General features: G+C 39.3%; 1 protein-coding gene across 1 annotated transcript in view; it reads left to right on the forward strand.

Moving 5' to 3' along the window:
• The first annotated feature begins 2042 nt into the window (after positions 1-2042).
• The window catches only part of GLIS3 (GLIS family zinc finger 3), a 319845-nt gene continuing 304515 nt past the window's right edge, over positions 2043-17372 (forward strand). The window contains exons 1-2 of the mRNA XM_090275841.1: positions 2043-2243; positions 8656-9781. Of these exons, the coding sequence (XP_090131967.1) occupies positions 2113-2243; positions 8656-9781 (1257 nt within the window). The 5' untranslated portion in view covers positions 2043-2112. The remainder of the gene's footprint in view (positions 2244-8655; positions 9782-17372) is intronic.

Consider the following 17372-nt stretch of genomic DNA (forward strand, 5'->3'; position numbering starts at 1 on the left):
GATATGTCCATTGATCTTAGAGAGAGGGGAAGGGAGTGGGGGTGGGGAGAGAGAGAAAGAGAGAGAGGGAGAGAGAGAAAGAGAGGGAGAAATCGATGTGAGAGAGAAACATCTATCAGTTGCCTCCCATATGCTCCCCAACCAGGGATGGAACACTCAGTTTAGGTATGTGCCCTGATTGGGGGTCACACGTTTTGGTGTATGGGACAACATTCCAACCAATTGAGCCACCCAGCCAGAGCTGATGTTGCTTTTAGTAGCTGTGGCTGGTAGGGATGGGACCTGGGGAGAGAGTTCAAGGGTCTTTTATACCAGACTAGGCTATGAACCATTACATTGCCTTTTTTCCGCCGAGGAAAAAGATTTTAAAAGCAAATGGCATATAGTTTGTTGGAATTTGTAAAGATACTAAGTTTATGGTTATTGCATAAAAATGTATCCACCACTCTTGATAATGACATGAAACCCTGGTGGTATGGTGCTAGAGTTATGAAAACTGACTGTCTATAACTGATCTTTCAAGGCACAAGAAGAAGCATCAGATATAAGCTGCAGTACAAGAGGTAGAGGGGAGATTCTGGCTTGTGTATCTTTAAAAAAATTAGACGAATTTTCTCTCAGAGCTGATGATCTTGTAAAGCATCCACAGAACAAATGAAGCATCCAGTACCTAAACTTAAGCAACCAGGTGCCATGAAAATATACCCTGGTGGAATCTGTTTCTGCTCTGTCCATAAATCCTTGTGTGACCTTGGACAAGTCAGTTACCGCTTGGATTTTAGTTTTTCAGAGGGCTGGACTATATAGCAGGTTTGCTGCCAGCTAATGCTGTGGCTCTCCTGGAATTTCATTGATGAGAGCATAGCGATTGCTCTAAGGTCTTGTTTATTCTTCAGTTTTGTGGGTTCTTGGGAGAGAATATTACAGAAGATGACAGTTGTTCGTTTGGGCTATTGATTTAATTTCCGAGAACACAAACTAGGAAATTATACTTCCTAGAACCAAAAAAAGTTACAGGGATGCTTTCCCACCTACTTTGATCCCAAATATATCAATGAGAAAGATGGGAACTTTAGTGAGAAAAATTGAGAGCCTAATATGTTACAAACTGAGATCATACTTATTTTTGTTCATTTGAAATGGGAACGGAGTGACCAGGTAGTTCGCAAAAAAAAGTTTGAAAGAGTACATCCATGTAAAAAGAATATCTAGAATGATCCAACCATTATTATTTCTTTGTAAGTGAGTCATGAAGGTGTTTTCCTTTCTCCCCTTTGCTTTTTACTTTTACCTAACACACAGATTATTGTGTGTTCCTTTTTCTTTCCCTTTTGGTTATGTACCAAATTTTACTACATTTGAAGATTGTTACTAGTGAAATGAAAGATCTATGTCTAATTAGAAATGAGTGTTTCACAAAAAATAAAAGAAATTAAAAAAAAAAGAAATGAGTGTTTTGTTTATGACTCTCTCATCTTGATTTAAAAAAAAATTGGGTATGTGACAGTGTATTGAGATGAAGAGGAGAAATCAAGAATAGAGAGACACAGCCAGATAATATCCTTTTAAAGAGGCTTTTTGGAAGGCCAGAATTGGAATAAAGTAAAACAGTTAAACAAGTTTGTCTGTTTTTTTTCCCCCCAGCGGCATCAACTCTCCTTGCTGGGTGATTCAAGATATTAGCTACTCTAGAAAAAACTTAGTTTGCTATAAGTAATCTCATCTACTTACCTTTAGGTAAGGAGATGATAAAGTATGATTCTTAATATAACTGGGCACTTCTACAGAAAAGGAGCAAAATATGAGCACATTTTATATAAGTGGTCACTATAGAGGAGTTTCTATTGTAGCATTATTGCTTTTTCATTGCAATCGGAGGAAGCTTTTTGGTGTCACCAATGCCAGAAAAGAAAAGAAAAAAAAGATCCAAGGACTGTCTTTAAAGATGGGTCCTGATAAAACATGTACACATGTGTGTATTTATTGATTTCTGATGTAAGGGACATGAAAGCTAACTTGATTCATTTGTTTTTAGGGGCTCTTGGCTTTGGGCCTCAGTGCAAGTCCATTGGAAAAGGCAGCTGCAACAATCTAGTGGTCACCAGCAGCCCCATGATGGTTCAGCGACTGGGACCCATTTCACCTCCAGCAAGCCAGGTCTCTACAGCATGCAACCAGATCAGTCCTAGCTTTCAGAGGGCAATGAATGCAGCCAACCTGAATATACCTCCTTCAGATACCAGGTCTCAAGTTACTTTTTTTCCCCCTTCTTATGGTATAATCACACCCCATGAGTGTTTTCCCTTCCCTTTCTGAATGAACACACACACACACACACACACACACACACACACACACACACACTCGCTTAAGCTACTCTTTTAATTGGAGCTCTTTTAGGGGAATGTGTATAAAAATTATGTGCCATAATATCATCTTAATTGGGAAGATTGGTTTAAGCAATTTAATACCTGTTGTCTTGTGGTGTAAGTGAAATTAATGCCCAGCATGGGATTTTGGGGCTTCACTGAAGTCCACTATGTAAATTTATCAATTCCTGGTGAAGCAGGTCATGTGTCATGGCCTAGAAAGTTGAGATGTTCCATGTGCATCTGTCTTACGTGTTCATCTTTCAGTGTATACTTGCGGTGTCTCCAGGCTGCCTTACAACTGTTTTGTCTGTCCATCTACTCCCTTATCCACCCATCCACCCAAGTACCTATTAAGTACCTTATGTGTGCATAATACAATAAAGTTTAGGGAGATAGTAGAGAAAAAATGAAGATTGAAATAATGACTTTCAAGACTTTATGATGTGTCTGGGAAGATGTACTTCCATGTATGCATTACGTAACATTTCAACACAGTGTCTGATTAGGTGCCAGAATAAGTAGATATAATAAATGATGTTTATCTCTCCATGGGAGAGAATTGAATAGGGAACGGGAAACCACCCCCTCAGACAAATATATCTCTTAAGGTTGATATTAGAGGGGGCATAAAAACAAAATACTGTGCAATGTATAAGCTCCATTTCTATGTTTGAAATGAATTATTTCATCTTCTAGAAGTTGCCTTCTTAAAGGAACTCAATCCAAAGATATTGTCTCTTAGTCCTAGCTCTCTTTAGCTGTGATTTTGCAAAGGAATTTGACTCTTCAGACCTCTGCTTACTTCTCTTGGCAGTGGCAGGGGCAGGGGCAGGGTGGGGTCGGGGTGGGGCTGGAAATCTACTGTGATTCCTTTTAGGTCTGGGACCCTGTTTCTCCATCTTCCTTCTTTTTCTTCTGTTCCTTCCCCAACCCCGCTTCTTGTATCTCTGCTCTATCCTCCTAGCTGCTATTTGAGACACTGAAATCATAGCTCCTGGATCATTGTTCACACCAACTTTTTTATGGTATGGAAACTGGTTTTTCACCTGAGATTTTTTTGTGATGGGAAGCTGCTGCTGTCATTTCCCCATTGATGGTTATGCCTTGAGGGACTCCTCAGACTTGCTGAGTGTTGCATGTAAAATTAACTGTACTGGAGGTGTAGGTGTCATTGGGGAGCCTTTGGCTTCCTGTCAGTGGCAAGTCCAGCCCATGCCTTGAAGGCAGAGAGTCATAATTAATGGAGAAACTGATGGTAGGTAGGCAGTGCACAAGCTGCTACAGCCATGCACCTTAATGCAGTCTCTTTCATGGTTTGACCAGGGAAGGGTTATTATCTCAGTGTTTTCTGGCATATTTGATTCTTTATCATAATTTTATATCCTTAAAATTACATCTTAAAGATGCATTGAATATGTTTTTGGCTAGGTATTCTGTGAGTCATCCTATTCAAATCATTTTGTTTCAGGATAGGCAAAGAAACAGGAGTTGGAAAGTGTCTTGGTGAAGTATGAAACTTAGTTTTAGCAATTTGGAAAGGTCACATTTATTTGTGACTTTTGGTTTGTGTGTTTTATCAGAGGAGAGAAAGGATAGGAGGCATTTGCTTTCTAGAAATAAAGATGGAGAGAGAATCAGCTTTATGTTTTATCCATAGTGGGTGGGAGGTTAGTGTTGGGGAGAAGGGGCGTGAACTGTGCAATCTGAATGGTGGCCACCCTATGGAAAGCTGTGAATTTTATTGCCCCCCCCCCAATTATCTGTGTAATTCTTACTCATTGTAGAAGATGTGGAAAATATGAAAAAGCACAAGGCAGTAAATGATAGTAATCCTGAATCTGACTACCCACAGGCAACCATGGGTGAAATTTTGATATGCATCCTTCCAGTCATATGCATATACATATGTCATAAGCAGAGGTTTTCCTTTGGACCAAATTGATCTAATAATCTACATAGTGTTATAATTACTTTGTTCAGTTAATATAAACACTTTCTTTTGTAATGAAAATCTTCAGCATCATACAATGGCTTCTTCCTACCCAAGATTCCATTTTATTTAAAAGTATGTAAATAAAACCATAATTTTTATCAGTCTTTTATTACTGGGCATTTAGTTTTATTTTATTTTAACATTATAAGTAATACTTTATTGAATCCTATAAATACTTTTTGCATATTTCTGGTTATTAGAATAAATTCTTAGAAGTAAAATTTGCTGGAAATTACAGTTTTGAGGCTTTGCTATGCATTATTAAAACTGCTAAACTGCACTGCAGAAATGACCCATTTATAAACTCGCCAACAGTCTGAGAGTTCCTATTTTCTTATCAAATACTAGGAATTTACTATTTTTATTACTTTTGCCAATGTGATGTGAAAAACGGTATTTTAAAAAATTGTATCTCTTAATTATTGATAACATTGAGTAGTTTTTATAGATTAACTGACTGTTATTTCTTTTATTGACCTTATTTGATTTTTTTTTTTTCTGGAGTGCTTATCTTGGAAAAAGTACTCTTTAGCTTTGTTGGGTTATGTTTAACCCAATGATGAGAATCATGCTCTAATGCTGTATATTTGCCTTTATTACTTGCCCAACCATTTCTGACTAGCTCCACTTAATGAGAAATATAAACTATACCTTATCTTCCTAAAGATCCAGAAGCCATTCCATTATTGATTTAGACATTGCAAAACCTTTGTAATACAGACATTGTTGTATGTATTTTCCCTAAAGTGACAAGATAGGTGCTGATATAACCTCATACAGTCACTCACATACAAATCTGCCAAAAGTTGGGCAGTAGAAAAGGCTGGATGCTACTTGCATGAATTTTGTATATGTTTAGTTTTTCTAGTGCTTTCACATCTATTGTGATTCTACATTTTATGATTGAGTATTTATAAACTGCCTGCAAGTATTACCCCTGTTTTATAGATGATGGACCCAAGACACCAAGTGTAAGGGCTTTGCCCAGTGTTGCTTAGCTTGTCAGTTACAAAGTTCAACCATCAATCTAATAATGTCATTCCAGATCCAAAAAGGCACCGCATTGTTCCCTTTTAAACCAGAAATTATTGAGGTGATTTCTAGGAATGATATTTCCTAGGGCTTCCTTTTGGGTTGGACTGTGTCCACAAAAGTTCAGAAGAGGCCAAAGGGGCTGAGAATGGAGTCTGGGATCTCTGTAAGTTCTGGTTTTATAAGGCTATCCTGTTTTTAGATGCAGTGTTAATTCTTCAGGGGATTTGTCCAGAAACATAGACAAGAACTTCCATGTAGAGTAGAGTGTGTGTGTATACACACACACACACACACACACACACACAAATATATGTGTGTGTGTGTATATATAATTCTTCTCTCTCTCTCTTTCTCTCTCACACACACATACACACCAGTTTGAGGAATTACATATGATACACAAATTAGTATTTCTTTTGAGGTTGGCTGTGAACCAAGCAATTCACCTTGGCCCTCACTCCTTTTATGTCCTTAGGAGAGTTACTGAACTCATGCCTGACTAGTCACTCTAACGTGTTTCACTGGTAGTTTCTGAGTTTTTCATATTGGTTTTATTTTGTTTGAGCTATATCGCTTTCCTTTCACATATAGTTCCAAATTAACTAGTCACCAGAAATAATACCCTAAGGGTCAGACGAACATATGGGAATGGAGATGGCTCTCAATAAGGTGATAGAACCACAGCCTGTTGTCACTTTCTTTCTCATAGGCCTGGTGTGCATAGCAGCAGCGGTTACAGGAGAGAGTCCTTTGGAAGCTTTCATAGTTATTCAACATATTGTTGCAGAAAGAGAACATAAAAAAGTGGATTCTGTGACTTTAAGCCTGTTGTGCCAGGTCTTTTAATCAAGCAGAGCCTTATGGACCACATGTGGGATATGATGTGAGGGAAAACACAGAAGATGCACGTGATATAGCTAGGTGACTCCCTGTCCAATGCTGCTTCATTTGTGCTTCTGTAAGAAATTTGGTCCTTAAGTAGAAGTTATTTTAAAAATCCAGGTTTTTTACCTCACAGGCTGTATCAAGTGAAATAAAAAGTGTATAGGGAAAATGCTTTGTAAGCTATAAGAGATGGTTAGCTATTATTATATTGATTATTCACTCTCTTAGTCAACAATTTTTTGAAAACTTACTATGTATCTAACACTCTGGTGGGTACTGGGGGAGATAAAAATGATCCCTTCTGTGGACAGGCTTTGAATTTTGTTGAAGAAAATTTTATTGAGGAAATTAGCTTTGTTTAAGGTGAAGTACAGGCAATATGTAACGTCTTTGGAAAGAGGACTCTTACTGAGAGCTGGGGGAGGTTTTGTGGATTAGAAGTTAGAAAGATAAAAGATCTGGGTAATTGCACAGGAAGGATGAGGGCCACTAGGCAAAGGCCATGTGTTGGAAGTTTTGTTCTTATTACATGTTTGAGACAGAAAAGAGAGTTCTCTATGTATGTTATTGCCTTACTGAATAGAATATAGACTTTGCCTTCTGAAAAATATATGACAACTGTCTTAGAAAACTAATGTTTGAGAAGTTAACATGCCTGCATGCGGTTATGCTCAGATTTAAACAAATAAACATATCTCAATATAGGCTGCCCTCAAACCTTAAGTAACATAATTACATATACAAAGTACTTACGGGTAGATAAAATACTTTCTGCCTGCTACTCACTGTTTAAAAATCTGAAATACTCCAGAGTTACAGTGACCAGGCAAATGCACCATTTGAGAACGTTCTAAAAGACTTTCTGAACCTCAGGGTGTAAAGCAAAGTCAGTTGTCTTTGCCTCATATACAACACAACTACTGATTTGGCTTGGGTCAGAAAGTAATTCCTGGATCTTCGTGGGGAAGAGACCAAAAGGTTCTTGACATTCAATCACCAGGAACCTTCATCTGAGCTCTGCAGGGAGAGCTGCATGCTGCGGGTGTGCTGGGAAAATAATTGAAGTGTCCATAGGGAATTAAAAAACAGATGGTTCAGAAACCACTTTGGGGCTCGCAAAAGGACTTCAGCTTGAATATAACGATTTAGACCAAGTAAAAAATCTGTGTCAAGGGCAACTGGATGTAAATTCCTGCTGTGTTTGTCATTGGTAAACATTACTTCACCTGATGGAAACATCATATCCGTAATGGTATTATCTATCACCTTATACTGTGCATTTTGGAGCTGACATATTTTCTGGCTAATATCTCATGCTTGTAGGAAACAGTGCTCCTGGCTTCCATTTTGTAAAAAGGGCCAAGAACAGATGGGATGAGAATTCTCTTTTCCCTCAGTTCCTTTGCAACAGGTTGCTGTTTAGCAGCTGGAAGTAGTATATGGGTTCATTCTGGGAAGACAGACATATATTTTGTTTTGATTAATTTTTTGTCAGAATAAAAATTTCTGCAAAAAGCCAATGCAGGTACATATAAATAAACCAGATTTTTCTGATAGACCCCATGTCTGGGTTGAGAAATACAGTAAATTATGTCTAGCCTTTGTGACAAAATTTTCTATCCAAGGGACAAAGCTTTTCTCTTCAGTGATTTGTAAGGCAACAATGTTATAGTAAAGCAAAATGAATTTTAAAGTGGCCAGAGTGCCTTATAAGCCATTTTGATATGAAGGTAAATATTGTGACACGAGGCATGTTTTGAAAAAGGGTAAGAAGAACAGGAGAGGAATTACTGCAAAGTGAAAAATTTATTATTAGGTATCCTGGATGACCTTTTGACTTGGAGGATTTACTTTTTTTTCAAACCAAGCATGGGTTTATGTTTTACCTCACCACATTGATTTTACTCAAAGACTGGGACTCTGTTTAGACTTATATTCCCTGCAGTGCCTATTTGTAGTGTGTTGCACACAGTGGGTACTTAATAAATACTTGCTATTTGTTTTGTCATGCCAGGCTTCAATGATTATTCTCAGGTCTCTAATTTTTCCCCTACATTAAAAAAAGTTTAAAAATAAAGCAAGGACTGTTTATTATCATTAAAGTATTAAGATTATTTATAACAATAGATCTTTTGTTTTATTAGTCCAGTGAGCATTAGCCTTTACTGTTCTTGGTAAAATGCTATTTACCTGGAACTAAAAGCCTTGGTGTTATCTTAGCCAAAGAATGTGTGTTTAACCGACAATGTAATTAGGGGAAATACTTAAGGGATTGTCAATGCAATGTTCTTTTAGCTCTTAAGCAATCTATATCCTGCTAAAATGTTTGCCTTTTTTTTTTTCCTCCCTCCTTTCTGGCTGCTGTTCCAGGTCCCTTATTTCACGTGAGTCTTTGGGATCCACAACTTTGAGTCCGACAGAAAGTCAGTCGGCTTTGAACGTGAAACAAGAGTGGTCTCACCGCTACAGGGCTCTCCCTTCACTCTCCTCCAACCACAGCTCTCAGAATGGCATTGATCTAGGGGACCTCCTTAGCCTTACTCCTGGGGCAGCCATGTCCAGCAGTAGTGTCTCTAACTCATTGCCATCCTACCTTTTTGGTATGGAAAATAGCCACTCTCCTTACTCTAGTCCCCGACACTCTTCAGCCAGGTCTCACTCAGCGCGCTCCAAGAAGAGAGCCCTCTCCTTGTCTCCGTTGTCGGATGGCATTGGGATAGACTTCAATACCATTATTCGCACCTCTCCGACGTCCTTGGTCGCCTACATCAATGGGTCCAGGGCTTCCCCGGCCAACATGTCCCCGCAGCCAGAGGTCTATGGGCATTTCCTGGGAGTGCGCGGTAGCTGCATCCCCCAGCCATGTTCGGTGCCAAGCGGCCAGAAGGGCGTACGGGTGGCCAGCGGTGGCCTGGCGCTCCCGGCCTATGGGGAGGACAGCTCGCTAGAGTATGAGCGCATGCAGCAGCTGGAGCACGGCGGCCTCCAGCCCGGCGTGGTCAACAACATGGTGGTGCAGCACGGCCTGCCAGGCTCCGACGGCCAGGGCCAGCCGGCCAGCCTGCTGAAGACGGAGCGCCTGGATGATTTCCCCAGCGCGGCTCTGGATCTAGCCCCCGCACCTCCTCTGCTGCCTCTGCCACCACCGCCCCAAGGCCCCCCACCCCCCTACCATGCCCATCCGCACCTGCACCACCAAGAGCTGGTCCCCCACGCCCAGACGCTGGCCCTGTCCCAGACCACCCTGGAGGAGGATGGGGAGATGGACGATGTTGGGGGCAAGCACTGCTGTCGCTGGATCGACTGCAGCGCCTTGTATGACCAGCAGGAGGAACTTGTGCGGCACATCGAAAAGGTTCACATAGACCAGCGCAAAGGGGAAGACTTCACTTGCTTCTGGGCAGGGTGCCCTCGAAGGTACAAGCCATTCAACGCCCGCTATAAACTGCTGATCCACATGAGAGTCCACTCCGGAGAGAAGCCCAACAAGTGTACGGTGAGTTTTCCAAGGCCCACGGGAGTTCATTGAAAGTGCATGTGTTTTTCCAAAGTTGGCCCACAAGTCCAGGGGACATTTTCTCCTTTTACGGAATTTTGATGACATGTGGGGGCCTAGGTATCCATGAGATTTGACTGGTCTTCAGTCAGAGGAGGGGGCAAGTTTCTTTAATCATTAGCTGCTGGATATCCCTTCACTTCTTGATTCTCTTCTGCAAATGTAAATGATCCACTGTGTCAGGGGAGATCGATCTGCCATGGTGTCCAAAATCTTGGAGAACAGATGCTTGCCAGGCATCAGCTTAAAGTTGCTGAAATATAGAGGAACACACACTGCACCACCAGCAAGCTTTATGTCTTTTCCAAAGCAAATATGCAGTGATTTTTCTTTCTCTCTAATAACCAGGCTGGTATTGGGGTTGGGGACGGGGTGGTTTGGATATTTGGAAAGGGACTCACACTTAGCCACTTGGCTAGTAAAAATGTGTTGTATGTACCCTCTTGCTTGCCTGCACACTGCACACTCGAGGGTTGTGAGACTAGTTAATGACTTATAGCCAGCATAAAATGCCCAGAGGATAACACAGGGGCAGAATCTCCAGGATCTCACTGAATTTTGAGGAGACAGAGTTTTGTGGAAAGGTATAGGAGAAAGAACCAAGAGAGGAGTGACCCTTCAGTGTTGAAGGAAGTGGGCATGGTGTCTCTTTTTCCTCTGCCTCCCCCCCTTTCACAACATCGGTCCTGGAACTATCTCTCTTTCTTGGCAAAATTGACTATTTTTAATTATATGACTCTTAAATTATTTCACAATCTTTTCACACCTAACAGAAACCCTCAGTGTTTATAAGCAGGACATGACCCTTGGGATCACAGGGCAGCTTTGCACAATCTCACACAGCTCACTTAACTCTTGGGGGAAAAAAAAGAGCATGCGTTTTATAATATACTAGTTTAGATGGACAGGATTATTTCCTTTAGAGTTAAAATCTGAGAATTGTAGGTACTCCCTGGGTGTTGAATATGCTACAAGTCACTAAGTGTGCGAATGTATAAATCATTTTGAAAAGGAACTTACTTAGACTGGGGCCCCCCCGGACAGAATTTCTTCTTTCTAGAGGATGTCTTGATGATAAAGATCTGGAACATGTTTATGTTTGGTTATAGATTGGCCAAGTTGTCTGATTCATGTAAAAGCAAACCAAATCAATGATAGCTGTAATGCAAGTATTAAAGCACTTTTCACCATCCATTCGGTATTTTTGAAACAGTTTTAAGAGTTTCTGGCTGAATGAAATTGCATTTCTTGTCCTTACATTATGCCCCATGTTGTGATTTTTCTGAAGGAAAACCTGAAGATGATACATTGTGAGAATGCCAGGTTATATGAGTGAAAAGAATAATTACATTCCAGGCAGCAAAACCTTTTTCTGTCAGTAGGGTTCTGCATTAAAAATGCCAGAAAGAGACAAGCAATTGAAGGCAATTCCATTTACTCTGTTTGGAACACACAGGCCTATTGCAGGCAGGAAAGACATTTAGTCTCTGAGTGAAAACAGTCCAACCTTTTAGTTATGACTAATCCTGGCTGAAAATAGTTTGGTGGATTTGGCTCTACTGAAAAAAAAAAAAAAAAAGAAACACAAAGGCTTAAATTATACAAAAAAATATTTTTTGCATTGCAAAATTAATTTTATGCAATAGGATTTACCCATTTTCTTACTGTTCTTAGAGTTTGCAAAGGCATATAACAAGTTGACTTTTGCTAAAGTGCATGACTATTAAAAATAGAAATACTTAGTGAAAGAATAAGCTGAGAGGTGAATGTTGGCAGGCCTCTACATAGTTTTTCATTGTATGGTTCAGGATAGGTATGGGAGGTGATTTTTTTCTCCTTTAGTCTGCCCACTCCCCATTTCTAAATGGAATCTTTATGAAAATCAGATTGTTAGATTTAATTCCATATCAAATTTAGAACCATAAAGCATTTACTTACACATGTTATAGTGAAAATGCATTTATACAAAACAGGGTTTCTAAGGAGCTGACTAATGCTGTAGTCCTAGTCTTGGGACTATGTATTTTTAGCAGGAAGACATCCATTTTCATATAACACATGCATATCATGAACATTATATATGAAAACTTACATTGCTACATGTCATTTGCTTAATTTGTAGGGCTATAGCTAACTGGTAATAAATAATTTTACTGTGAAAGCTTTAGGAGTCTTCTCAAGTTGCTATCTATTGATAGAAGACATTGTGTTTAATGTAAATGCACATCTGAAAAAGATGGATTTTTCTGCCTTTTGTAAAGCCAATCTTTATATTCCTAGATTCCAGACTCAAAGAATTGTTAAAACTGAAATGTTTCATCTCCTACTGCTTTTAAATCTGATGGTAGTTGATTTGAAGCTCAAGATACTTGCCAAGTAAAATGACCACATTCCTCTTTTGGAGACATGAAGTGATCTTTGGGTTTTTGTGGCTGTGTCACATGCTGCAAACACTTGGAGCACTTTAAATTGTAAGACGCAGTCCAGTTTTGTTTTACGTATGTTTAACTGCTATTCGTTTTCTATGGACTGTAGTTAAAATTAGTCATCATTTTCATTCACTTAGTTTATTGACCCAAGAAAGATGTGATGACCCAATTGTGTTTGGTGACCATGGCTACAAGCAGCACAATGAGTTTCTGGGAGTTGTGGTAGAAGAAGGGTGTGTGAAGGGGCTACTTAACGACAGCCTGCTTACAGTAAGAAGCTACCACTGGTGTTCTCCCTTGACGCCAAATTCCATTTCATGCATGGGAGAATGCATCCAACTGTAACTTCTCAGCCTTACCCTGCACTCTGGGATTCAGATCACTTAAGATTTTGGGTGGCAGAACTGGGGTAAAATTGTTAATGTATTATTTGGTTAACTTACTGGAAGAAGAGAATTGTTTCTTTTCTCTTTCCCACTCAAACAACTTCATCCTTCTGTAGATCTCATTTTTATTGCTTCTGTGGAAAGCCAAACCAGGTGCTCTCTTTCCAGGTCTTGCTTTGATTACAGAGATATTCCTAAACAATGGCAAAGGCCTTGAGAAGTAAAGTCCTCATCAGGCAGACAGGCAGACCTCAAATCGGTAACTAAGATACGGCAATATTATAGTAAAAATATCTGAGTCCATTCACTGCTGTCTACTAACTAAAGTTTTTTCTAGGCCCAAAATCATTCTATTTATACCTTTCTGAATTCAGACAACCCCCCACATTGATGAGTCTTGGAATTAAGAAAACTTTTGAGCATTTCTGTATATAATTGTGTGGAATTCTGTTACGTTTTTCTGAGATGATAAAGTTTCAAATTTCCAAGTCATAACAAGTCTTGGAGTCTCTGAAATTTTTCCCTCAGCCCCTGTTTCATGTTCCCAAAAGTGTAACCCCAAACTATAGATGTATACTAACCATCCCTAACTATATCCATAGTAATGGTTCCAACAGAGCATATGCTGATGAATGTTTTTACTGGAGGTCTTTTTGCTGTTAAGGTGAAGAGTTTGCAATGCCCGGGTAGCATTTACAGGAAGGTGTGTTCTGAATGAGCTGAAGCTTGTTCAGTCTGCCAGTACGTCTCATGAGAAAGACTATCTGATCGGAGCAGAGTAAGCAGAGGGACAGGATCCTGTTGCCAGGATCAGGAACACTGATGGCTTCCTTCGTATGCAACAGAAAGCAGTTGTGCTGGGAGGTTTGAGAGTGTTAATAAGGGAATTAGAGGGAATGTGGGTCGCCACTTAAATTTTGCTTATTTTTCCTGGATGAATTTTATCCAATAGCAAAAAGGAATTTTGCAAAACTTTTACCCACCCACAGATTTTCACGAAAATGTCACTGACCAAAGACAGCTTTGAATTTTGTATGAATTGACTCATTTCTCCACAGGCATTTTGCCTGGCAAAATCCCGAGTATTTGCTTTGGCTTGAATACTGGGCAGTTTGCTTTTTAAGTAACATTGGATTATGAGTACAAGAAAATAAATACAGTGCTAGGGCCATGTCCCCATTCCTCTTTAATGGCCTGATTTATGGGTTCATGTGCTAGCATTAGCCATGAAAGACATTTCTTGAGGAAAAGTAAATTCAGTATAAACTGTAGAAGAAGATTTTTTCCACATCCTTGATTTTGTTATTTTGATAAGACTTGACATTGATGTGTTGACCACAATAATATGACCCAAAGAGACGTTAGGGAAATATCATCTAAGCATAAATATTAGTTACCACTCCACAACCTTCATTTTGGTACAGTTAATAAATTCTCATATATTCCAGTATTGATGAGGGTATGGAGAATGGGAAATGCTTTAATACTGGTGGTAAGAGTACATTGGTGTAACCACTTTGGGAAAAAAAATTGGGAATATCTAGTAAAGATGAAGATGAGTATATCCAACAAAACCATGTCCAAGTGGCTACGCTACCTAGAGAAGCTCTTGCATATGGTAGCAGGGAGACACACAAAAAGTTACTTATTGCACCTCTTGCTTTTAAAAAATGAAATAACCTAAGTGTCTATAGGCAAGGTAAATCAATCAACTGTGGTTTATTTCTAATGAAGTAATATAAGGGAGTTTAAAATGAATGGACTAGATATAAATCCCTACATATATAGATAATGTGGGTAAATCTCAAAAAACAATGTTGATGTAAAATTAAATGCAAAAGAATGTACACACTCTAATACAATTTATGTACCTTTAAACACACACTAAGCAGTATTATATAGTTGTTGTACATACATAATTGCTTGCTTAAACAATAAAATTGTGTGGTCAGGATAATCAGTAACTTTAGGATATTGGATATTCCTAGAGCAGTGATTTTCAACCAGGGTGCTGTAAGAATTTTAATTTTATATTATTTTGTTTTATTTTTTACTTCTTTATTGACTTTATTGGGGTGACATTGGTTAATAAAATTATATAAATTTCAGGTGTATAATTCTATACTACATGTAAATGATGATGGGAGAATTTTTATAACATGCAATACCTGACTAGTCAAGGGCACTGACCTATTTCCATTTGATTGTCAGATAAAAAAATGACAACAGCCAACACAATAGCCGTCCAGTGTAAATGAATCAAAATTACAAGGGGGAGACTCAAAAATCCAAGAATTTATTTATAAAAAATTGAGTATTTATTCTTACATGTTTAAACTTGTCACCTTCAAAGTACTCTCCATCTGTTGCAATACACCTACTGAGATGTTTTTTTCCACTGCTCAAAACAATTTTTGAAGTAGTTGATTTTGATGCCTTTGAGTGCTTCTGCCATTTTTTGTTTCACCTCTTCTACCTGGGCAAAATGTTTCCCTTTGAGGACTTTTTTCCATCAGGGGGAACAAAAAGGAAGTAGCCTGGGGCAAAATTGGGTGAATAGGGAGGGTGGGGCATGAGGGTCATGCCAATTTTAGTCAAAAACTGGTGAACAATTGTGGACAGGTGTACTTATAAATCACCCATCATGAAATGGGCAAACATATTGCAAAAGTCTTCAGAAAAATTCACTGAAGCCAAACACAGCCTCTCGCAACAACGCCAGGTGGTACACTGATACAAATGGGTTCCTAGAACACTCACCTAGTGGGGGAAGCCTTTACTACAAGGGGCCTGCCCTCCAGAAGATAATTCCAGTTTTTTTGGGGTCTCTCCCTCTTATACCTATTTTTTGTCAGATTGCAAAAAAAAAAAAAAAAAAAAAAGTAAAGTATTTTTTAGTGTACCATAGAATTTTAGTAATTAGTTTATGTGTGCCATGAAATGAAAAAAGGTTGAAAATCATTGTTCTAGAGAGCAGAGAAATAGGAAGAAGTGGGATATGGGAATTTTGCTTTATCTATTTGTTCCCCCAAAGTGGGAGAACTGAAACAAATACAGCAAACTATTATTTTTGTTTTAGCTTGCAGGTAGTAACATAGGTGTCACAGGTAATTTATAATATTTTCTGTGCTTTGCAGCTAGTGTTGAAATATTTCATCACTATAAGCATATATTTTTGTTTTAACATATGAGAAAAATCAATGAGCCTAACACTCTAACTCCCTTCCACATATACCATTTTTTCAGTAGAGGGGAACAAAGCCTAGAGAAATTAAGTGAATTTTCTTTTTCTTTAATATTTGATATATTTTTATTGAACTTATTGGGATGACAGTGACTAATAAAATTATATAGGTTTCAGCTATACAATTCCACAGTACATCATCTGTAATTGTATTGTGTGTTTACCACCACAAATTAACTCTCCTTCCACCAGCATTTATCCCCTCTTTACCCTGTTCCACTTCGCCCCACATCCCTTCCCTCTGGCAGTCACCATCTCTTTGTGTCTAGGTGTCTTTTTTTTCCTTTGCTTAATCCCTTCATCCTTCTCACCAAGCCTCCAACCCTCTCCCCTCTGACAGCTGTCAGTCTGTTCTCTATATCTATGACTTTGTTTCTATTTTGTTTGTTAGTTTATTTTATTCACATTGAATACTGCTTGCCTGCCTGCAAAGTGTCCTCTGAGAAATCAGCTGATAGTCCTATAGGCACCCCCCTGTAGGCAATTCTCCACCTCTCTCTTGCTGCCCTCAGGACTCTGTCTTTATCTTTCACCTTTGGCATCTCAATCACTATGCATCCTGGCGCGGTCCCCTCTGGGTCCAGCTCGCCTGGGACCCTCCATGCTTCCCAGACCTGTATATCCATCTCCTTTGCAAAATTTGGGAAGTTTTCCTCATTTTTTTCAATTCTTGCTTCCTTATTCTGCACTGTTTGACTTTTTCTCTTCCTTATGTTCCAAATCATTGACTTGAACCCTGGTTTCCTTCCCTTCGCCATTGACTTTGTGTGTATTTTCCTTCATTTCATTTAGCATAGCCTTCACTTCTTCTCTTATGCATTTGCTATACTGAGGCATATCTGTCAAGCCTGTGAGCATCTTTATCACCAGTGTTTTGAATTCTGCATCTGTTAGGTTGGCTCTCTCCTTGTCGCTTAATTCTCCCACTGGAACCTTGATCCATTCCCTCTTTTGGGCCATACGTCTCTGTCCTTTATTTTTAAGTATATTTTATTGACTATATTATTACAATAGTTCCAATTTTTTCCCCTTTGATCCCCTCCGCCAAGCACCCTTCCCCCAACAATGCCCCCCCCAAGCCCATGCCCATGGGTCATACATACAAGCTCTCTTGCCTCACCCTTTCATATATTATTCTTCTTCTTTTTAAAAATAATTAATTAATTAATTACTTTAACTATAAAAAAGAACAATCCCTCCCTCTCAGACTTAAGACCCTTTATAGTCCTATAAAGGACAACGGGCGAAGGTCTCGAGCTCTTCTAGCTGCTTCAAGCTGGACATGGTCGTCGTCCTACGTACCCTTGGGTCCAGAAATCCCTAATAAGAGTGGAGGTGTGGAGGGTAGGGTGGCCTTTCCACATGGGGAAGGATCGTGCAGACTCCAGGTCGGTTGGCTGTCCCCAGACAACGGCATGCTTGATTTAACAGGCTGGCATCCTTGTTGTATTCTGGAAGCAACAGATTTGGCA

Source organism: Furipterus horrens, unplaced genomic scaffold (genome assembly GCF_987537825.1).
Source record: "Furipterus horrens unplaced genomic scaffold, mFurHor1.1.pri manual_scaffold_4, whole genome shotgun sequence".
NCBI classification, from domain to species: domain Eukaryota; kingdom Metazoa; phylum Chordata; class Mammalia; order Chiroptera; family Furipteridae; genus Furipterus; species Furipterus horrens.